At 38.2% G+C, this 24,882-nt stretch overlaps 1 protein-coding gene across 1 annotated transcript; it reads right to left on the bottom strand.

Annotated features, from left to right (window-relative positions):
• Positions 1-681: 681 nt before the first annotated feature.
• On the bottom strand, positions 682-24,827 carry LOC583289 (FACT complex subunit SPT16). The gene is made up of 23 exons (XM_030975559.1): positions 24,636-24,827; positions 23,164-23,262; positions 20,737-20,967; positions 20,046-20,138; positions 18,465-18,611; positions 17,306-17,457; positions 16,572-16,835; positions 15,809-15,995; positions 15,261-15,326; positions 14,088-14,189; positions 13,367-13,482; positions 12,488-12,641; positions 11,362-11,489; positions 10,583-10,718; positions 9,312-9,438; positions 8,692-8,810; positions 8,117-8,242; positions 7,103-7,291; positions 6,001-6,170; positions 4,952-5,081; positions 4,100-4,232; positions 2,942-3,007; positions 682-2,351 (listed from the first exon to the last, which is right to left on the bottom strand). The coding sequence occupies exons 1-23, from the start codon at positions 24,702-24,704 to the stop codon at positions 2,200-2,202; spliced, it is 3,156 nt and encodes a 1,051-aa protein (XP_030831419.1). The 5' UTR covers positions 24,705-24,827; the 3' UTR covers positions 682-2,199.
• Positions 24,828-24,882: the final 55 nt, after the last annotated feature.

Here is a 24,882-nt window from a genome sequence, read left to right as displayed (position 1 = left end):
AAATATATATTTTACTTGTTTTAAGATATTTTCATGCCCAAAAATCACTTATAATTTACATGAAGACATCATGAAAGTTCGAATGAAGCAAAATGACCCAGAATTGGCGATATAACAACAATTTTAATTGTGAAAATTAGCACTCTTTCTCCCTTCCTCTCTCCCTCTATCATGCTTATCTCTCCCTCTCTATCACCTCGCCAAGGTCTCGGCAGGGGGGATTACATTGTATAGCACTAGTGTTTACTTTAGGCTTAGCTCTAGGAGTAGTGAAAGTCAAATTGGGGTTTTAATTTTAAACTACAAGTTTTCGTCATGAACAAATATTGTATTATAAGTGACTTGTGATTAGACCACTCGACTGTAGGGAGATGCGAGTTGGTCTAGCGGCATGTTCGCTTGGTCAGCTCTCTGTCTTCGCCTACAAACTGGCTCAGACGACCCCAGTCTGAAACTGAGTCTCGTCTTTCGGTCCCCAGACGTAAATAATCATATATGATTGATGAATTATGTCATACTCCATATCCGTTGGTCCATAGAATGCAGGGTAAAGTTTCCTGAGGTTGCTTCTATATATTCTAGCCACATACAAATTATTTTTTAGGTGATTGGTAATTTTATTTCCTACTGGTTCTTTTCACGATAATGATGATACGTTACAAAAGACAATGGAACATCAAATTTGTCCTCAAAATCTACATTTATTTGGACACAATATCTCAAGTACCATGTACATGAAAATATATGAATTACACAACACAATGACCAATACAATGTTTTTTACACTAATACACTAAACTCATGTTTTTTTGACAAACACAAACATTACAAATTCAAATATTACATGAAAAAATGAATTTTTCGTCATACAAAATTCTCGGCAATCTACGATATTATGTACAGCTCACAGCTTTTGTCTTCTTGAAGAATAATCTGCATAAATAATTTCACCTAGATGCGGAACATCATATGAAAGTGAGCTCTGCTGAATGTATATAAGATCAAATTTCTTTTACAAACATAGATGAAATCAGTGCTAGAAAAAACATGGTTATATTGTATTTATTCAAAGGTAAAACATCTATATACAAAAACATGAATTTGGACATCAAAGACATCCTTCAACAAGCCAAATTTGACTTTTCTGTCACACAAGAACTTACAACAAAGTATTTTTCTTTGAGAAAACAGGACATGAAATTTGAGCATTTAATAACCAGGTGAAAATCGAATGGCTCACACAGTAGGGGCTAGATGTCTTAGAATAGGGCGGGGGGATGACCAAATGTGTGAATAATGTGATTTTGCTTACAAAGGGAGAAATACCTTTAACGTTTGCCAAAGCCTCCGAGTGAGGGGCCAAGTCTGGTTCCCCAAATAAAATCACAATTTCAGAGAAAATAATAATATTTGTAAGGCTGTTTCAAATAAAGTCTATCTTTGTGAGTTATATCTCTCCTGTCGTAGTGACAGTCCTCAGTCTCTTCCAGTTAAAAAATACTTATTTGTCCGCAGAAGCTTTTTTTTAAAGGATTTTGTGTTGGATAAGTGCAATTTTCTCACAGTGAGATTAAATATTTTCTTGTTGTTATATCACAGCTCTCTTGTTCAACTTACCAGAGCAATCTTGAAGCTTTCAAGAGCTCCTGTGCACTTTCTTTGTTGGTCTCTTCTCTCTCAATATGAAGTTTTATATAGCTTCATTCACACATGTTTTAAACCGGGTTTAAAAAAAACATGCTGCAGAAAAATAATATGACATGAGCATAGTGCACATTAAAACATGTACATTGTGACACATGGATCAGTGTATGCATAAGTGCCTTGGTTGCAAGCAGCTACTTATTTTTGTATCCTCTCCTGTCATTCACTTACTCGTAAAAGCTATTTATTTTGCAGCGCTGTTTTTTTTCTTCCTTTGGTTTAATTACTCGAGTGTTAACGAGGCTTGTATTTCTAAACCGATATGTTCAACCTGGGGGGTGTTTCACAAAATTTGCCATCAGTGACAAATGACAATTTTTGTTATAAGCTACTGAAATCCTTGCTTCTGATTGGTTATCAACAGGTTTGTCACTAATTTTTGTCATTTGTCATTGATAAAGGGCTTTGTGAAACGGGTCCCTGGACAGTAATGTGGACATGTGATGCTTGCTTTCTAGCCGTGATTGTATTCTCAGCGATGCCGTGATTGTATTCTCAGCGACGTCTTGATTTCTTGGCAGGCGAGGGCCTTCCACCGCGCGAGCGCGATCGCTTCCTCTTCGGGGGCGGTGGAGGTGCACGCTTACTGCTCTTAGACGTGGTGGTGGCGGGGGTTTCGTCCATGTTAAGGTCCTTCCGTCGATCGGCTGAGAAACACAAAATGAAAAAAAATATTATTATCTTTATTAATAATTTTTATCTGACAAAGTCAAGATATGGAAACATAAAAACAAATGACTGGAAATGAAGGAACTAATTTTCTAGGTTTTCATGATCTTAGTCAGGCCTCATAACCCATGTAGTCAAGCAAATGTGCAGTTCATGGCTATCGGAGGAGGGGGCGCCTTTGAATGTCCGAAACAGATATATGGCGCCATACAAGTGCTGCTGATCATCATCATCATCATCTCAGAGACAGCCAGGAACTCTCTTACTGCACATAGCTACAGTAATTGCTTCTACTTCTTGTACTAGGACTAGGTGTGTTCTCTCCTTCGCTAATACTCCTGCTGCTGCTACTTTTTTTTTTTTTTTTTTTTTCCTTTGTATATCTTATTACAGCCAAACATGAAAATCACATATTTACAAGATTCAATATAATGATAAAAATAAAAAATAAAAAAATAAATATACAAATAAAAAAAGCAGACAAATGGAAGGCACTGAGCATATTATGCTCTCTAACTGATACAGCCCTACTACTCCTACTGATCTTTCTACTTCTGCTTCTACTAACCTGCGGCTGCTTCTTCCTCCAGCTCATCCCAGTCTTTTCCGCTCTCTTCGCTGCTTCCAAGCTCCTCTGTAAACATTACAAAACAAGAATGGTAAAATGAGATCAGCAAAATTACATTTACATATCAGAAAAAAAGAGAATTAAAACAAATAAATTTTGCAGTGACCAGGAAGGAGACCAAAGTCTTGAAGATTTAAAGGATGTAACAAAATGAACTAGAATAATCAGGATTAAAAAGAAGGTATCGCTCATGCCTGTATTAATTCTCAATAGCTAAATGATACAAAACACTTTAAATATATGTCTCACAAAATAACGGAAAGAGAAACAAATGCTGATAAAAAAATCACTGCAATGGACTGATAGACTTCTGATCAATTTAGATCAATTGAAGCTCTCCATGGGGCCTATGGTCATAAATTTAATGTGAAATAATGTATTCGCCAATATTTGCATGAATCAAGCGTTCAAGGACGAATTCGCATAAAGCCACAACCGCTACCAATTATATAGTTTTCAATGATTATATCATTTTATTTCCATGGATCATGAACTCAATGAGCATCACAATCATCATAATATAAGAACTATTTTAGGAGATATATGTGAAATAATCTGCTTAAGTGCCCCATTACAATCGTGTGGTCTCAAACTACGGCCGCATGACCCAATGACAGCTTGTGCTATGGTATAGAGACACCGGGGGGGGGGGGTGTTTCATAAAGATTAAGATCGATTTTAAGTTGGACTTAACTATGGCAGGCTGTTCATGTTTGCTCTCGCCATAATGATCTTTACATAATATCTTTTCCTTCAATAATGAATTATCAAAAATTCTGTAGATTTGTGACCATGGTTTGTACGTCTCTTGAGAGACCAATGCCAGTAAATGGTGAGAGAAAACAGTGGCATGAATGGCCTGCCATAGTTCAAGCCCAACTTAAGTTGATCTTAGTCTTTGTGAAGGCACCCCCCCCCCAGGTGGAACATGCGACGGAGCTCACTTTAGTGATTTCACCATGCAACACTACTTGCTGGACATATTTTCACGTTTTGCTCAATCCGCAATCAACAAATGATTCACAAAATTTGCTAAAATAAAACCCCTGCAAACTGCTTTTAGAGTAATATAAATATAAGCAAGGCCTAATATCATACCTGAGTAGTCACTTTCTGATGCTGCCTCAGAGTCTTCGCTGTATTCACTGTCTGACTCGCTCTCCTCAAATTCTGATCCTGACGGCTCAAAAGCTCCATCTCCTTCCTCATCATCATCATCATCCTCCTCATTCTAAGGGAACAACGATGGAGACAATATTGGTTTGAAATGACTGTTGCATCTTCTACTGCTTCTGTTTATTTATAATTATCCTTATGCGTGCTCTCAGGGAAATTGTCATTTGATGCATTCAATTAACAGCAAATACCTCCTTAAATCCCTTTTATGATTCATTAAATCATCCCTTTCCTAACGTGAAGGCAGGGTCTGACATAAGGATGGGATGATTACCTTAGCAAATAAACTTCAAATATTAAAACTGAATGAGTAACGAGAGCGAACATATTCTCTGGCGACATTTGCTCCCGATTTTACCACCTCAAAGAGATAGGGTTGAGGTGAAGATTGCGATTGGGTTTTTCATGAGGTTTAGGGTTCAAGTTATGTAAATGTTAGGTTCAGGGCGGAGGTTGGAAACTTGTTTAGTATCAGAAATTAAGCGTGGACAAATTGTCGCTGCAGTACACTTCATAGAAACCAATATAGTTGTGGCTTATAGTGGAATTACGATTATGCAACACTTGCTTGGGCGAAAATTGCTCAGCAGTAAAGTCATTTTCCCTTCCGGCATTCTAAACTTCAACCCTGGACCAAACATTATATCTTATCCTAAACCTATCTAAACCTGCAACTCTTAACGCTACATCTCTGTAAAAATAAAGCCTGCACACAATTGTTGCTGCAGTATATGTCGTAGAACCGAAAGCAGTCCTACTTTATGGACGAATTACCTCCGACTCTGGCTCCAAGAAACTCCATCCTCCTCCTTCAAAGAATCCTTCAGGATCATCCACGATGGTTTTCATGATCTTAGGCCAATTGAGAGACTGGACACCCTCTGTATACTTGATGTCACATGAACTAAAGAAAAAAGGAAGAGATTAATACGTGAATCAGACGAAGCTATGATACAAATGCATGTACTCTTTTCTCAACAGACCTCTAAAAATTGTTTTGAACCACACATGATATCTTGTGATAATTTCAAGCTGATCTAGGTGATCATTTTGATCTAGTTTGAAACAGAACTGGTACAGTTTTAGAGTGAGAGATCAAAGGTCATGCAGAACAGTTTACACACAGTCACTAAAAAGCATTAGTGGCCAACGTTTGAGAAAAATTATAGAAGACAAAGAATTTTGGAATGATGTTATTATTAAATCCCCTGACTTTTCTGACAGGAAGAAGGGAAATCATTTTCTAGGTTGTGACCTGATAAGAACATGATAAGAAAATGATAAGAACATTGGCTATGGCCCCAATTCTGCTTCAAAATAGAGGAAGGAATATATTTGGTTATTTCAAGAGAAGAGAAAAGAAGAATATAGGTAGAAAGTGTATACATGAAAAGAAACAAACAGGAGCAGTTTAAAGATTAAGTTGAGTTCTGGTCATGCGATTGCATTGTGAAAGAAACGGTGTGGAATCGATCAGAAAAAGTTGATCATCTAGCATAAGTATTGGTGTGTACTGCAAGGTTCTGGAATCATCAAAATGATAAGAAATTTGGCCCAGTCTTGGTAAAGTTACAAGCACAGAAAGATGTATATGGGACTACACAAACATGCAGCATAAAAATCTGTCCCGATTTGTATGCTTTTACATGCCATATTTATAATATTAAGGCATTTGAAGAGCCATGCTTTTCAGGGAACATTTTTTATCTGATGTTCTTCCACACTTGCATTATAACAATGATAACGCTCACAAATTATTTTTCACCTCTTCCCAGAACTCAACCTTCTCTCTAATAGGAAACCTCGTCTGCATCTGGACTTACTTGAGCCAATCCTTGACCTGGTCCAGAAGGTTCATTGGAATGGCATTCACCATGGCAACCTTACGGGCGTAGTCCTTGAAGATGAAGAGCATGTCAAAGTTCTTGATGTGGAACTGGACTCTCTCAAAGTGGACCAGCTGCACCTCGTCTAAGGAGATCACAAAAGGAGGCTGAAAAGAGAAAACAGGAACCAACCTTGAGACTCGGCGTTCATATAGAGCACCTGGGGGTGTTTCACAAAGATCCTAAGTCGAACTTATCTCTTAAGTTGGACTTAAATATTATGGAGAGCCATTTGTAGCCTTTAAATAAAATATATTCAATAGTGAAAATTCAAGTATTTTAGACTTTTTATAAATTCCACATCAAGAATATGAAATCTCCTTGACAATAGAAAACATGAATGATTTGAATCAATATAGTATGCCTTTAAAATAGCTTTTACAAAATATTTTCATAGATGCTAACGGCTTTCCATAATTGTTAAGTCCAACTTAGAGAAAAGTTCAACTTAGGATCTTTGTGAAACGCCCCCCTGGAGTGTCCGATCTGAAGAAAAAAAGAGCGTGGCACACGAACAAACTGTGCTTTGTTGTTGTTGTTATTATTGCTATTTTTATCTCCATCGACGGACACTTTGGCCGTTATTTTCGAAAGCAGACTGACTTTAAACCCCACTTACTAAAGTGGCATAGGGTTTATAGTCCACCGATTAATGGAGTGCAAAATGTCAACCTCTTTATCTTTTCCAAAGCACCATAGTTCTGTAATAACTAAATTAAAAATACAAAAACTATCATCACCCTGAAATTTAGATCTTATGAAATATTCAATGACCAAATCAAATTGTGTTATTTCCTTTCTTACACAATAGGAATTTGTAAAAAAAAGAAGGATGACCTTGTGCCTTTCAACAAGTTGCCCATTAAAGGATTAATTTCCTCTTCAAGTGGACAAAGACATTTTTGCTCTGTCTTCTCATTAGGAGCGGGGGGGGGGGGGGGGGGGGGGGGTCTAAATATAAAGTTATGGAGCCAAAACACAAAAGACATGTTGTTGTTGAGAGATGAGGGGAAGGAAGGGGGTCAAAATGGCAGCGTACCCATTCGGTGACGTTGATGATACAGCTGCTGGTGGGTTGGAGGAGAACGGTGCTCCGATGTGGTACAGCAGGGAAGCCCAGGTCTCGGAATGGAACCTCAAACTCGATGTCTCCTTTGGTCTGGCTCTCGACCTTCTCGATGAAGTTCTTGAAGGCAGACTTGAGCTTGTGTCTCAACTCCCTCTCAGCCTGAACGAAATAGAAAGTGGATGATTGATTTGAATACAATTACCTGGTTGAAGAACTGTCCTCTTTTGGAGAATAGTGTAATTCAAAGTTGCCTAAAAATGTTACGATAGCAAGTGAAAACAGCACTAAGGAACCACTACATAGACCCCCACCATTCCATTCTAACCTTCCAAGCCCTTACCCCTACCCCACCCATTCCATTCCCACCTTGCACCTTATTACACCAGTCTTCCACCTTCATTCATACCCATCCCACCCCTCTCTAATTCTTCTTGGTGATACGTCTCACCGTCCAATCAGGAACCAGTATGAGAAGGGTTAGGGAGGGCGCACTTTTGTTTAGTTAGCCTATGTTGCTTTCATCATGGTTACAGAAGAGATTGGTTGCTTTTCTCATTGTCTATCATACTCTGAATATCCAGTAGTAGAGAGTTCCAGTCCTTGATGCAGCATGGAATAAAGGAATACTTAGGAATATTTAAAACAGTTGGTGCAGGTAGAGTATTGACAATAGGAATTCAAATCACTGACTAGCCTTCCTGTTCACTGACGTGTCGTCTCTGCCGTGGATGTTGTGATATTTAAGCAGATCGGTTCTGATCTCCCCCATCTTTGTTTGGACTTAGACACCCAGATAACACTCTACCCATTCCATTCCCATCTCATCTTGAATCACCATAATGTCCATCTTCCACCCTTTATATAACCCTCCCCAGCTTTATCATTCTATCCCTGACTAGCCTACCTGTTCCCTGACTAGCCTACCAGTTCCCTGACTAGCCTACCTGTTCCCCGACTAGCCTACCCGTTCCCTGACTAGCCTACCTGTTCACTGGCGATGTCGTCTCTGTCGTGGATGTTATGATGCTTGAGAAGATCGGTGGTGATCTCTCCCACTTCAGTATACACTTGGATGTCAAGGTGACGTTTGTTTGAAAACAAGATAGCATTCTGCAAACAAACAAAAACATGGAGAAGTCCTGCGTTTTAATGATCATCAGAAAACGTGTGAGAAATTATCTTATAACTAATATGCACTCAACAACAAGTCGTCGGTACATATCTAACATTAAGACAAGAGCCTAGAAATAAGTCGAAAATCAGAGAAAATTTTTTCACAAATTTGTTAATATACTTTGCAGGTAATTAATGCATCCCGCCAATGTATCTAATTCAACCACTTTAAAGCCTATCTGCATTAGTTTGGCCAGGAGGGATTGGACCTCCCTGTGTGGTCACTGGTGGTTGGTTATCTCATCAAATCGGCTCTCAATTAACATGAGAAACAGGGGACCATGGGGGATCAACGGGTACCGCTTAGGCATTGTTGGCTATATAGAGGGCGCAAGTAGCTACAAGGAGTGCAGTCTCACTTTAACATTTCAGAATAACTGCCTTACCTTGAGGTGAAAGTGAAGGACGATGATCATCTCTCCGTCACAAGGCTGGAAGATGGCGTGTTTGATGTTGTTGTACAGGATATCAACTTTGTCTCCTCGCATTGAGGTGTAACGGAAACCTGGAATCAAACAAAACAAATTATCAAATACAACTCATTTCACTAAGTATGAAGTGAATAGTGACTTCAAATCATATTGTCTGTTGAGAACCGGGAGAGTTTCAACTCTTTGTCACAGAATATGAATTAAACCCATTTTGGCTTTCAGCACATGATATAATAATGTACAACATGAAAATAAACTAACATAAGTGCACCATATACAAAAAAAAGTAAAAATTCAAAACATATTCCAAAAAAAATTCTTAACCGGTTAGATACGACTTGAGTTTAGTTTAGTTTATTCAGGACCAGGATGTAAACTTGTCCTTTCTGATCTTGTTATCCTGATGAAATATGTTCAAATAAATAAATTAATAAATAATACATATTTTCTGAGGAATCCAGCCAGAGATATCTTGCGGTTAGTTTTCAATGGATTTAACTCTTAGCCATGACCATTTGACCCCTGACCCTACTAGGCTCTGGTCAAGTGGTCAGTAGGCTTGACCTGGTACTGACCGTTGACGTGTGCCTCTAGTGAGCCCTGCATTCTCTTCTGAACAATGTTTGGTCTGATGTAAAGATCCTTCAGCTTGGGGTTGCCTCGGTTTGGGTTGACGACTAGCTTGTCTTGTTTCACAATACCCTGAAATCAACAACGCAACAAATGATTTAAGAATTGAAAGGACAATACAAGACGACTAGCTTGTCTTGTTTCACAATACCCTGAAATCAACATTAAAGAGAAGGTTGAGTTATGGGAAGAGGTGAAAAATAATTTGTGAGAGTTATCATTGTTATAATGCAAGTGTGGAAGAAAATCAGATAAAACGTGTTCCCTGAAAAGCATGGCTCTTCAAATGCCTTTATATTCTGAATATGGCATGTAACAGCATAAAAATCACGACGGATTTGTATGCCACATGTTCGTCTAGGCCCATATACAACTTTCTGTGTACAGTGCTTGTAACGTTACCAAGACTGGGCCAAATTTCTTATCATTTTGATGGTTCCAGAACCTTGCAGTACACACCGATACGTACATGTATATATGCTAGATGATCAACCTGTTCTGATCGTTTTCACACCGTTTTTTCACAATGCAATCTCATGACTAGAACTCAACTTTCGCTTTAAACAATTCAACAAATGATTCAAAAATTGAATGGATAATACAACATCACCAGGTTGTTTGAACGGTACATGTAATGAAAAAGCATATTCCTGTTTCATGACACAACAGCCGGTTTTTGCCAACGCAAGTCCCTTGAAAATATGAAGGAAAGACAGCACTGGACAAACTATATCTTGAATATAGCCATATAGTCATTCTTCATATTAGTGAGGCCAAATGACATATAACTTGAGACTAAATTGACATTGCAATCAGTCACTGACTCTCTCTAACTATCCAGTGAAGATTCGGCAATGTGTATTTCCAGCTGATTTTCTTTTGATTGATAAACATTTACTTTATAGGAGATTTTGCATGATATAATATTAACTTGAAATGTTTCAACCTATCCTATTTATAGCTTACACAAACCCTGTTATAAATTCTGCACTATAACCTGATGGAGCTTGATGCCACCCTTTTGAAATAAAACAAAGCAAATCAATGGTTGTATAGTAGGCTTACAGTTGCACCATGCGAGAAAGGGGTAGGGGGAGGATTGGTCCTTTTCAGGACTCCCCAATCCTCCCCCTACTGTATATCTACATCAACATGCAAGTCGATACGTATAAGTAGCATCTAATTCAATGGTTGTAGAAGATGTCTACAATCTCACCTCCTTTTCCCTCTTCTCGGCCTCTAATGTCTTGAATTTCTTCTGGACATCTTTGATGAGACGGAATGCCAGGTTGAGGTTAGCTGATGGAATGGTGGACTCGCCGGGATTCTTGGTGTTTGAACTCCTGTACGTCCTGTTTCATCAAATACAAGAGACAAAAAAAGATTGGAGGTTGTATTAAATTGAATAACCAAATTAAGCAATTTGTTTGACTTTGAGCCAGAATGACAAAACGACTAAGAACTGTCGTAGTCGAGTAGTTTAAGCATTTGACTTGAAATTCAAAGGTCTTGGGCTCGATCCCCGACACGGCACTCATGTCCTTTGGCATGGCATTAATCTAAATTTGCCACTCAATACCCAAGCGAGAAATGGGGACCCGGTAGGACGACAAAAGCATTTGTGTTACCGGTATTCACGGTGACCATATGGTAGGAATACCATGTTTCAATCAGTTTGTATGACATGATATGCTTTCCTTCCTCAATCAAGATATTGCATTTGGTGCTAATGTAGTATCATAAGCTAAATTTTACTTCTTTTTCAATGCTTCTATTTGATGAATGCAAATTCAAGATGTTGTAATTTAAACTGAAATCACATAGCATCTTCACTTGTCTGAAAACATATACTTAAATTAAAAACTAAATAGAGGAAGCTCTTCCATTTACATAATAAATATGTGATTTTTTTTATTTTTTGGTTCCAAATGAATATCACAGCCAGTTATTGAGTAATGGTCTATCTCATACGAAAGAGGAACAGACAAGACTTACAGTTCTTTGATGAATGTAGCCTCAGGGTTAATGAAGATGTTCCCTTCGGTTTTCCCCATAGTGCTGCCAGGATGATGGAAGTTGATACGGAGATAGGTGTAGTTACCCTCAACACTCTGACTTATGTTCTGTAATAAAGATAGAGAGGAAAGATGGTTGACAGCTTAAGGTCATATTGACAGAAGGATTCTGGAAAAAAAATAGCATCTAACAACATTCCCCCCATTTGAGTAAGAAGATTGGGAAAAAACAGGGGAAATCAGGAAGAAAAACAAAGAAGAAAAAAAATTAGAAAAAAATTGGGGAAAAAGTTTAAAAATCGGGAAACCGATTTAAATCGGGTAATTATCAGGCCTGATATAGTCAAACCTGCTTTAGTGACCACCTGTCTACAAAGACCACATTTCTTGTTTCCCTTGAAAATGGTTTCTCATTGAAACATATACTAAAGGAACCTGTCTACAAAAACCACCTGTATATAAAGACCACTTTTTGTGTTTCCCTTGGGCGGTCGCTATAGACAGGTTTGACTGTACCGGTTGAAGTGGGTAGATTAAATCTATTGACTTATGGAGCGCAAAGAGCCAACCTTCCCATCATGTAAAATTACTGATTCTGAAGTACACAAACAAAACAAAAAATCATGTGATGGTGAAATTAATTTCTCATCTCCATTTTGAGTAATTTGTACAGAATACAGAGATCCACACTTGGCATGCATGACAATACTTAATTTAATGGACTAAATTGATCGAGTTTAATTCAGCCCACCTTAATGGCTTTGAGCCAAAGAGTACAAAGTTTGTACATTCAAACAATAGGACATAACTTCAGGGGGGTGTTTCACAAAACTTGTCATCAGTGACAAATGTCAGTTGTTGTAATAAGCTACTGAAATTCAAATCCTTGCTTCTGATTGGTTATCAGCAGATTTGTCACTGATATTTGTCATTGAAAAAAGGCTTTGTGAAACGAGTCCCAGTTATCGTGAGAGGGCACAACTGAGAGCTAGAGTACTGAGCTAGGTGAGCACATCCTACCATCTGTCATATGTTCTATAGTCAAAATAAAAGGAGGAATTTCACAAAACCTGCTAAAAAAACAAGACAATGATTTGGAAGATTACCTTGATAGCAGATATGTGGAAGGGTGTGGCTATCCCGAAGACAGGCAGGATAACCGATTCATATTTCTTGTCGACGAAGAGGCGGAGTTTCCTGATGTCGGGCTCTCTTGGCATCTGTGACAGGTTCTTATAGGCAACGCTAGATTTCTGCATCCTGGTTTAATATAGGAAGAGGTAAAATGGCAGAATTAATAATGTAAGTTCTTGAGCTGTGCAAGTTGCTCTACAACAGCATATGTACATTTGATGATGTTTATGTGTAGGTGTTGTGGTCTAGTGGATACGTCACCGGACTGTGGATCGCATGGTTCACAGTTCTAGTCCCGCTGCGGCACTAATGTCCTTTGGCAGAACATTAATCTACATTTGCCATACTCTACCCAGGTGAGGTAAATGGGTACCCGGTAGGAAGAAATTTCTTGAGTGCTTGAGCACTTTTTAATGGTTGCTCGATTAAAGCCTGGGTAATAATATGATTGCAGGGCCCTCAGGGAGAACAGTATGAATACTGATGAGGCTACCCTGGGTAAACAAGACATATTATTATTATTATTAATATTATTATTATTTTCCTTTTATTTTATACTTTGTCTGCTGGGAGGATCATTAATCTGTATTTCACAGAATGCATTGGAGGCTCTCAGCAGATCACTGTTAAGCAGTAACTTCCAACTTCACATTTACGTAAAAATTCACGTACCCAATAATGAAACTAAGACAAATTGTTGCAGTGCAATCGTACACAAAGGCATCTGTGCTAAAAGGTGCATGTCGTGTTAAAGAAAGCGCAAACCCATCATATTGTATCCTCAAAGAATCTATAGTAGTCTTTTATCCTGTAACAAGTCATGACTGAATATAGAATGCAAGAAGACTTACTTGACTTCACTCTTCGTATCCTTAGACTGAGCTAACCTCTGTCTAGCTTCCGCGTTCATTTCTCCGGCCAACTCCCGCTGGCGCTGTTTACGTTTATCTTCTGTCGAAGTCTCCGTCTGCAAAGAATAGAAGTAACAACGTAAATATGATATTCCTCTTTTTTCAACTAAAGGCACTTTCTCTTTATATCCTGATATTTCTTCTTTGTCAGCCCACTGCCAATAGTAAAGTCAGAAATTTGCAAACCATAAAAAGAGCCAAGAACCAAAATGAATCAAAGAAATCTTGTAAGCAACAATGTTATCATCAAAACACACCTCGACTGAGATTGTTTATTGCAGAAATAAAATGTTGCGAATGACAACTCATTTCGTTTGCATCTCAAAGCATCTCAATGCATCTCAAAGAAACAGAACAGGCACCAATCTCTGTGCGATTGAGTTGCAGTGAGGTAATATGGGCTGAGATATCTAACCACTGTTTACATGATACACACTGTGATCACCACTATTGTAATCACTGCACAAGCAGAGATGCCAACCTCTTGATGGAAAAAAAGACTGAATATCCACAAAAAAACAAATTTTCATGATTATTTTTGTTTTTTTGAAAGATGAAAAATCATACTTTTAAGAGGCAATATTGTTAATTGTATTTCACTTGTTTTATCGTACTAAATACATATCGGCTGCATATCAACCAGGCACTTCCATTGACTTACCCTAAGTTTGCTCTCCAGCACGGCTCTCCTCATTCCCTTACCAAGGAGTTGTTCCTGCTCCTTCTTCTGGACCTCCTTGTCTTCCTCTTGCTCATCTTCTCCCTGATCAAAAAGAAACATGAAAGATGATTTAGTCATAGGACTAGCTTTGTTTAGCTGTGGCATAATACAGCATTCCTCCTCATATTTGTTAATACTAGTTGTATTCATTTATCACTTTTAGAAAACATAAGCACTTTAACCATCTTATTCAGCTTTATCGTCATTGCTTCCATCATTTCCACCACCACCAAATCATCATCATCATCATCATCATCATCATCATCATCATCATCATCATCATGATTCACGGCCTTGCTGAAAAGCAGCTTCTAGCTGATAGCAGGCTTTTTAACCGTGATTAAATAAATAAAATTAAAAAAATAAAAAATAAAAAAAATCATCATCATCATCATCATCATCATCATCATCATCATGATTCACGGCCTTGCTGAAAAGCAGCTTCTAGCTGATAGCAGGCTTTTTAACCGTGATTAAATAAATAAAATTAAAAAAATAAAAAATAAAAAAAATCATCATCATCATCATCATCATCATCACCTTCACCAATTTTCATTATCTACTATTATACCATCGATTCTCACCATCACTATGGCAACCACCAGCACCACCATCATTTCCAGCATTATTATCATCACTATCTCCAACACCTTCATCCCCACCGCCACCATCACCACTATCACCACCACCATAATCTACAGCATGAGTCACCATCACCTTCATAACTAACACCACCAACTGCAGCAGAGCAATCCTTTGTCATCATCACCACTTTCATTTCACTCATTAACCGCTTCACCATCATCACTGCTAACACCAAACACCAATCATACACCATCATCACTGCTAACACCACACACCAACTATACACCATCATCACTGCTACCACCACACACCAACTATACACCATCATCACTGCTAACACCACACACCAACTATACACCATCATCACTGCTACCACCACACACCATCTATACACCATCATCACTGCTAACACCACACACCAACTATACACCATCATCACTGCTAACACCACACACCAACTATACACCATCATCACTGCTAACACCACACACCAACTATACACCATCATCTGATACAAGATACATGTACCTTGAGGAAAATACCGATATTCTTGACTTTCTTCTTAACAGGGGTCAATAATTTGGCAGCCCCCTCCTGTAACAAAAAAATAATGGGAGAAAATAAAAACATCTTTGAACATGTTACCAATAATCAAACTTCTGTAACTTCCAATGCAGCAAGAAGAAAATGGAATTTCAACTAAGATTATAGCAGACTGATCAGTAAAAGCCAATGGTGCACACAGAAACCCACCCCCCCCCCCCATTTCAATCTAGATTCATAATAAATGTCAGAGTTTACACAGACGCCTGTAGTGTAGACACAGAACCTCAAAATGTCACTCCAATGCAATTCCTTTCATTTATTTCCGAAGCCCATAAAAAAAAAGAGTGGAGCCAAGATTGAAGGCTTAATCATATAATCTTGAAATAATACACAACATTCAATTCCCATTATGCCTCGACTTCTTAATATCTTTTAACCTTTTGGCCACTCAATTCTCTCATTCCACAGGAGCTACCTGTACGTGATTGGTTCTTACTAGAAGTATCAAAGAATACATCCATTTATCTTACCTCGTTCACCATGACTGTGTCTCCGATAAAGAGGGCGTACTTTTTGCTTGTGGAATCCTTCCCTGCAGAGTTGTCCAGGTTGGAGAAACCGACGTTGATGCTGAACACCATACCCTTCTTGACCGTCTCCTCCGTCTTGGCATTGAGGACCATCGTGCCTTCACGGAACTCAATTCCGGTCAAGAATCTAAAACCAAACGGGGGAATTGGGGGAGTTAGAATCCTTTGTGTTGTGAATAGAGATACCAGTTGGTTTCACCCAGGGTGGCTGAAGAGAGTCCCAACATGTATGTGAGAGTCCAACATGTTCGGTACAATGTAAAACCTGATAAAAGCATGGATGGGGAATTGACGGAGCCTGAAAACTGGGATCCCTCCCTATAATAACCATAATAATAGTCAAATTTGTATATTGCTTATACTTTGTTTGTAAGCACTTCACATTGTAATTATTACTTTAAAGTACTGTAAATGCTGTTATTTTTCTGGTAACTAATTTTTCGCGCTGAGCCACACCAAACCATATTCAAGGGTTTTTAATTCACGTTGCACGCAATTCAGCACGTTCAAAACACACATTAGAAGTCGTGCTGATATTTTGTTAGTTCTAAAATTTGTGCTTGCCGATCTCAGCGCAAAATCCGCGGAAAAACTAATGTACCGCAAATATTTCCGCGTTTACAGTAGTGGTCTAGTATCATATGATAAGTCATAGGGCTGTGGAATAAATGGTATATGGTTGATGATCACATGCCGTACTTACCCAGCATTCTTTGTGAGGTTCCCAACCAGTTTGGAATTCTTTTCCTTGACTAGGTTGACCGCGGCATGGAACACATCGCATGCCTTCACACCTGGTTTGAGCTCCTGGAGTATTGCCTCCTCCACCTCCAGCAGGAGCTGATAGTTCTGCTGTTGCTCCTCCGTGGGATCCACCAGGATGGTGCGCACGATGTTGGAGCAGTAGGACTTGTACCTCACCCCCATGGAACATGTGATGGCTCCAAAGTGCATCTTGTGTTCATCACTGTGCAAGAAAATCAAGGTCAAAGGTCAAATGTCAGTGTGGGTATGACAGTAGTTTAGTTTACTCATAGCACTTTTATTTGGAGCATGAGACGACTCTGCAATGGATCTTGCAAAATGGAAGGTTAACAGGTCAAATGAGATAGTGTGACTCCGATAGTGTAAAATAATCATTGTTTAGTTCACTTGTAGCACACAACCATGCATGGACTTGCTCTAAATTGCATCTTGTGACATCGATATACAAGAAATTAAGGTTAAAGGTCAATTGTTGGTAGCGTTGAATGTTTCCACAGCGAGTCAGACAGCTATTATTTAACAAAAACATTGTGAGTTTTACTCAAAACGGCTATAAAGGTAATCCTACGGATCATTCTGTAACCACAGTCATAGCAGTACAAAACAGAGAGATATGTGTCTCTGCAGAGACTGGTATATCACCACTTCTCCTTTCTCACTACTGGTACTCACCTGACCACACTAAACTTGAGATTGTAGATGCCACCACTCTGAATGATGGGTGGGTAACACATCTCAACCTGTGAAGGATCCACACCACCCAAGTACTTCTTCTCTTCCAAGGCCTGCTCTAAGCTCTCTGCAAGCTTGTTGTGTCTCACTTTCTGCAACAATGCAAAGCAAAACAAAGAAAATTGTAATGTACATTACAATCAAATCATGAAAAAATAACATTGCTCATGATAAAAAAGCAAATTCAGTACAAAAATTGTCCAATCCGGTCATTGAATTACTTAATCCTTATCTGTTTCAACAGTTTTTCAATTTTCTTTTCTAGCCCTAGTACATTAGGCTATGCTCAAACATCAATCTCCCATTACTCACTTCAAGACACATAGCTAGAAACTTGAGAGAACCATGATGCTTCTCATAATCATATACCCAGGTTATGTTAATAGATACCCAGTAAGAAGAAATTCCTGGAATGCATTGAACACTGTAACCATACCCAGGGTATAAAAGATGAGAACATTACACTCTGCAAGCATATAAAGTACATGTCAAACACAAGTGCTAAGTCAGTTTCATAGCTGTCAATACAATGTCTGCCCGAGAGGATCAGGAATGCTAAACCAAACTGTCTTGCTCCTGGAATCGTCAAGATCTTCATAGCCAGGCATATTACTTTCACAGGGTCATCTAAAGGTATAATTTTGGTACCCCTCTGCCGTGGCAACTGGCAAGACATGACTGCATGCTTTACCATTCTTCAAATGCTGAACGTTTTATGTCATGATTTCATTATTACGCCAAAAATTTGATACTCTTTTAAACGTAAGTGAATTCATACTCTGCTTCAATCATAAATATGTCTCAGGTAAATTATATGGATCCAGTTATGGCAGATATGAGTGTAACAATATTCTAAATAACTTAATTTGTCTATGTCCTTTAAATTTAACATTACAAACATGGACAATCTTTCACACACACAATTTTATTTAAAGGAATCTCAAATGGAAAAATTAAGAATACAGTCTCATTTTGTATACCTCGTATAAAGAAGTTTTCAGAAAGAAAGAGGAATCTAGAATTCAAAGCATCAGTTTAAATGAGGAACAAAAATAGGATCAATTGCAGCTTAGTCATCATAAACAATCGGCCATCTTACCTTGTCAGCATCAACGATCTCCATGATGTCCTCCTTGAGTTTCTTTGTGAAGACATCGCAGGTCACCTGACATGCTTTCTTGATCATGTTGATCTCTTTCTCTTCCTTTACGGCCATCATCCGAGCAAAGTCAGGGCTGATGTCGACCTACAGGGTCAAAGGAGACAGAATATCATAATCATCATCCCGGACATAAATCTTTAGGAGTTGTTTTCAAGAAAAATATCCTGGCACAAATACAGGGTCCATCACATTCCCTTGGTCTTTTGTAGTTGCATTAGTCAAGACCTCAAGTATTAAAGTTTAATTAATTTTTAAAAATTGAAATCACATACTTTATGTATTGAAAATAACAAGAAAAAGCATGTTAAAGACCGTCAATACTACTGGGCCAGAAGGGATTAGACCACACAGCGAGGTCACTGACAGGTGGCTATCTCATTAACTCAACTCTCAACTAACATAAGAACTAGATGGAACTTTGACTGCGCGCAGTCGAAAATGATGCCTCCGTCATAGAGCAATTTTACAAACCAAAACAGAAGAAATTTTTCAAATTCATTAACAGGTTCTCAGAATATCGTGATTACAAGCAATTTCTCATATACATAATGAGCCCATGACCTTTGACCTTATGAACCAAGAATCTACTCAGTTTATTGGCACTGCAAAATACATAAATGATCTAAGTTTGGTAGGAATCCATCAATCTGTTCTAATGATAATACGATCACAAGCTATTTTTGCATACATAATGAGCCGCATGACCTTTGACCTTGACCTCATGACCCCAAAATCTAATCAGTTCATCAGCTCTGCAAGTTACATACATGACCTAAGTTTGGCAGGAATCCGTCAATCGGTTCTTGAGATAACGCGATCACGAGCTGTTTTTGCATACATAATGAGCCCTGTGACCTTTGACCTCGTGACCCCGAAATCTAATCAGTTCATCGGCTCTGCAAGTAACATACATGACCGAAGTTTGGCAGGAATCCATCAATCGGTTCTTGAGATAATGCGATCACAAGCTGTTTTTGCATACACAATGAGCCCTGTGACCTTTGACCTTTGACCTCGTGACCCCAAAATCTAATCAGTTCATCAGCTCTGCAAGTAACATACATGACCTAAGTTTGGCAGGAATCCGTCAATCGGTTCTTGAGATAACGCGATCACGAGCTGTTTTTGCATACACAATGAGCCCTGTGACCTTGACCTTTGACCTCGTGACCCCAAAATCTAATCAGTTCATCGGCTCTGCAAGATACATACATGACCAAAGTTTGGCAGGAATCCATCAATCAGTTCTTCAGATAACGCGATCAGGAGAACGGGACGTACATACATACGAACAGACGTACGTACGTTAAAAGACGGGAGTTGCTACTACCTTGTTTGGCGCTCAACAGTAAAGGGATAGGGCAACGTCGATCGGGCGCTGCTCAGTGGCTGCCGGGCTCACGATCAATTGGGCAAAAAGAATTTCCATTTTCGGTTTAATTTAATAAAAATAAAATTTGGAGTGGACCATTAAAAGATTATTATTATTATTATTATCATTATTATTATTATTATTACCTGTTGGAAGCCTCCGTTGGAGAGCGCTGTCCTCCATCCCTCCATGAAATCACCGGGAAACTTGTCCTTCTGGAATGTACCAAGTTTCGCGCCCTGGGAAACGACAACATTTTATAAACAAACAAAATTATCAAAAAGGGGGTTACCTTTCAAATATTTAGACGGGATTGAACACAAGAAATACCTCGTATTAAATTAGAACATCTCTGTGATGAAATTTGTGTCTTTCCTATCTAGTATTTCTAGTCATTTGAAGCATCTAAAATACATGTTGTTTGGATGTAAGTTGGTGCACAGCCATAAGACATCTGCCCGACATACAGCCTATTCATTAATTAAGCATAATAAGATACAGTTTTGTGGAAGAAGTTATTTTTTTAAATCTTCCTTTTTTTAGGGGGGGGGGGGTGGGGGTATACTTTGTACTCGGATAAATACCTTGTTCAATTAACACCAATGTATGCTGTAATCATTAATATATCGTTGGTTGGAACCAGAAGGGCATTCACTCATATACTTTAACATAGACTTAGCGCCCTTCTGGCTCCAAGCAGACGACATATACTCAACTTCAAATTTTGTTCCAGCATTACACACTGAACTCGCCTCCCAACCTTCTACACCTAAAATTCAGAATCTCACAAGATTTTTTAAATAAAAGTTTCAAGAAATGTATTCCAATAAGACCTACCTCCTTGCTCCCCTTGATAGCTGTCACCAGTTTCTCAAAGTTCGCTTTGTTGGAGTCTCCTTTCTCCCTGGTCATGAGAGTGATCTGTGGCACTCCGTTCTGGTTCTCCTTCTCTCGGTTTGAAGCGACCTGACGCAGGAACTCCACCTTCTTCTTGCTGGCCAGGAAGTAGATGTGTTCCTTGCAGAGCACCATGATGGTGTCGGTCAGCTCGTACCCAAACAGCCATGTCTAGATGAAGAGGTAACAGGAATATGTATCAATGGGACTGAATAATAAATTGAGCATTGAGCATTGAGGAATATGTATCAATGGGACTGAAAATATAAATTGAGTATTGAGCATTGAGGAAAATGTATCAATGGGACTGACAATATAAATTGAGCCTTGAGCATCCATGTAAGATGTTGATAAAGATGATGAAGATGATGACAATGAGGATGACGAAGATGATGATGGTGGTAGCAAAGACAATGAAATCAATTTAACGAAGATGATGTTCCTTACACAGCACCATGATGGTGTCGGTTAGCTCGTAGCCAAACAGCCATGTCTAGGTGAAGAGGTAACAGGAATATGTATCAATGGGACTGAAAGTTTAAATTGAGCATTGCACCATGATGGTGTCGGTCAGCTCATAGCCAAACAGCCATGTCAAGGTGAAGAGTTAACAGGAATATGTATCAATGGGACTGAAAATTTAAATTGAGCATTGCACCATGATGGTGTCGGTCATCTCGTAGCCAAACAGCCATGTCTAGATGAAGAGGTAACAGGAATATGTATCAGTGGGACTGAAAATTTAAATTGAGCATTGCACCATGATGGTGTCGGTCAGCTTGTAGCCAAACAGCCAGGTCTAGTTGAAGAGGTAACAGGAATATGTATCAGTGGGACTGAAAATTTAACTTCAGCATAGCACCATGATGGTGTCGGTCAGCTCGTAGCTAAACAGCCATGTCAAGGTGAAGAGGTAACAGGAATATGTATCAGTGGGACTGACAAAATAAATTGAGCATTGAGCATCCGTGTGAGAATGAATGGAACTTGAGTGAACAAAGAGTACTTACATGTAAATAACATGAATGAGGATACTAAAAGACAGTAAGGAGAAATGAGGATGATGATGGTAATACTAATTTGATGATGATGATGATGATAAAGATGATAATAATGAACATGTTGATGAAGTTGATGACGATGAAGATGAAGATGATGATGGTGGTAATAAAGACAATGAAAACAAATTTAACAAAGAAGATGAAACTAATGATGAAGGGGGTGAAAAGTTTTCACACGATCAAGTTAAATATGAAAATGATGAATAAAATGATGATTAAGAAAACATATGGGGGCCGTTTCTCGAAACCAACTCCATGACAGTCATATCTTTGTCGGCGACCTACGGAGATGTCATGAAGCGGATAAACCGTTTCACAAAGCCATGACAGACATGATATCGATATATATCGCGATACTAGCAGCTCAAGAACATAGTCTTTGTCACGATCCATTTGATTTACCAAGAATAACCCAAAACAAGTTTTGGGGCTAAAATTGTTCAAAAAGAAATATATACATATAAATTCTCCTAAAATAAATAATAAATAGTGTCATTATCATATTTACATCATCAAACGATTTGCATATTTCTGTAAAGATTCTTAAATTGAAGAAAAACCGGTGAGTGTTTTTTTTCGACAGTCGAATCAAAAGTTAGTTGAAGGATACCGTAATGTGATAGTTTATCAATACGTACTTTTTTGTTTATTGTGACGAGGAATTTTAGGCAAAATGTCTTTTCTCAGCCAGTTTTTATTCTAGAGTCTCATAAATACTTGTTATATAATTGATTTGATATTGAAAATATAATTTGGAAGAAGTAATTAGAGAGGGAATGATAATGCACATAGGCCCCAAAGGTATGACGGTATCCTAAGAAAAGACTATGGATCGACTATGGAAAACGGTGTGTAACATTCTTACCTCTCTTATTTATATGTTATAGTTTAATGATTTGTGATTTAATGTTTATATTCAGCTTTTTAAAGTTTCTGTATAATTTGTATTCTCACTTTTGTACATTTGCATTTCGCATCCCAGAGAATTACGTACCGAACTCGTCTATATTTTTCTCAAAATGATAGTGAAACTAATCGTCCATTTCGCGGCCCATGGAATGGCAACGAACTGACTTGTGATGGCGCTTTACAGCAATTAAAAAGATATGACAGGTTCGGAGCAGTGACAACTCGCTTGTCGCGGAAGTTGTCGCTCATCTTGGCAAAGACGGCTTCGTGAAACACTTAGCTGACAAGTTGCGTGACAGTGGCGAGATGTCGTTGATCTTGTAGTTATGACGGTTTCGAGAAACGGCCCCCAGATTATCATGATGAAGAATTTGGACAAGGGGTGAAATATATTTACCTGAAGAGCAGTTGATTTGGCATACACTATATCCTCATCCACACCTACGGCTGAAGCAATAGCATCCAACGAGTACAGCTTGCTGTTCTCCTCTTCATTCTGCAATGAATTTCAGACACATTGACAAATATAAATATTTTCTTCAAGCCAAAAGAAAAAAAATTGATGTTTATATTTAAACTCATATTAGCTTTATACAGTACATATTATCTGTTCGGAGAGTGAAGGGCATTAACCTGTGACGCTTTACAAAGAGTTGGTGTCCTTCTGGAACAAAAGGGACTGAGCAATACTGAACTGCATCAGTCAAGGAATAATGCTGAACTTACAATTTGCAATCACACTAAATTATTAAGTGAAAGTTGCCTTGAAGCAGTGAGTCTCCTGATATTTATCACAATGATCAGTGTCTGCCTTTTTAGTGCATATAAATAAAGTTATTGAAATGGTTCATTTGTATTTGTATGGCTAAAACATTGAAGGCTCTCTTGTTTGATGTGCCAATTAATGCCAGTGATATCCTATTTTAAAGAATCTTATTATCTCACAAACCCATTATTAAAAATCATTGAATATTATCAAATTAAGATAATCAAGATTGGGGGATGCCTGTATCAAAACTCTTGTGGGACCAAACCTTCAGTATCACAATCAGACAAAGAATTCAATCTTGCTAAAACATTACAGTAACAGTTAAATTTGAGTCTCAGACTCAGCATCTGTGACTGGCAGTGTGGTAGCTGCACTTTGTAGAGCAGGAGCTAAAATCTTAAAATCTAATGTCGGCTTTTTAATTTTTTTACCAATTTAAACAATTTAAAATACATATTTTTTTTATTCATTAGACTAGTCTAATCATTTTTTTCTTAAAGATGGTAAAAAAATATTTAATGAATAAAAAAATATGTAGAGTCTAGACTATTTTAAATTGTTCAAATGCGATATAAAAATAAAATTAGACGTCTATAAAATGCATAAAATCAGACAATTCCCAAATTCTCACTCGTCTTCTGCCCTAGGCCTAGTTTTGAAAGCCTGCTAGCCTAGCTAGCGTAAACAAGTAGACTCCGGCCTCGTGTTTGTGTACGTATATGTACCACGCGCTTAAAATGTGCTTGCAATAAAACTTAAAAGAAAAAGAGTTCTTTCCTTAACCACGACATGTAGGTCTATGATACATGTAGATCTATGTAGCCTTACTTTAGTACATGTAAATCCCTTAGATTCCTTATCAATATAGGGTCTAGATTTGATTTTGATGTGTTCGTGTTAGTTAATTAAGTGTTAAACTTTGAACTCTGGTCACAATCACAATCAAGATAACTGTCGGGTCAAATATATTAACATCAACAGAGTCAATGACATGACAACACTGAAAAACGACATAGTCTACAGTGCAGTGATGCACAACAGTCAAGACATTATCATGAATAATGAGTCAATAAGAAAAAATATAAATTTCAAATTCATACCTCCCATTCAGTATATATTTTCTTCATTCGCCGGTAAAATGCATCTTTGTCGACCGCAATGTTCGCCATGCTAGCAGAACACCTGCGTAATTAAGTCTCCGAAGCAAGTTTCCCGAAATATGAACGCAAAATACCAAATAGTTCCTTCTAAAGTCGACAAGACAGCGAAGTACATGAACTATATTCACACATGTACTAGGTCTATGTATGCTATTCACATTGCACAAGCGCGCCAAAATTAGCGCGC

Source organism: Strongylocentrotus purpuratus, unplaced genomic scaffold, assembly GCF_000002235.5.
Source record: "Strongylocentrotus purpuratus isolate Spur 01 unplaced genomic scaffold, Spur_5.0 spur5_scaffold_8, whole genome shotgun sequence".
In the NCBI taxonomy this organism is placed as follows: Eukaryota; Metazoa; Echinodermata; class Echinoidea; order Camarodonta; family Strongylocentrotidae; genus Strongylocentrotus; species Strongylocentrotus purpuratus.
This window is presented reverse-complemented; position numbering and strand designations above follow the sequence as displayed.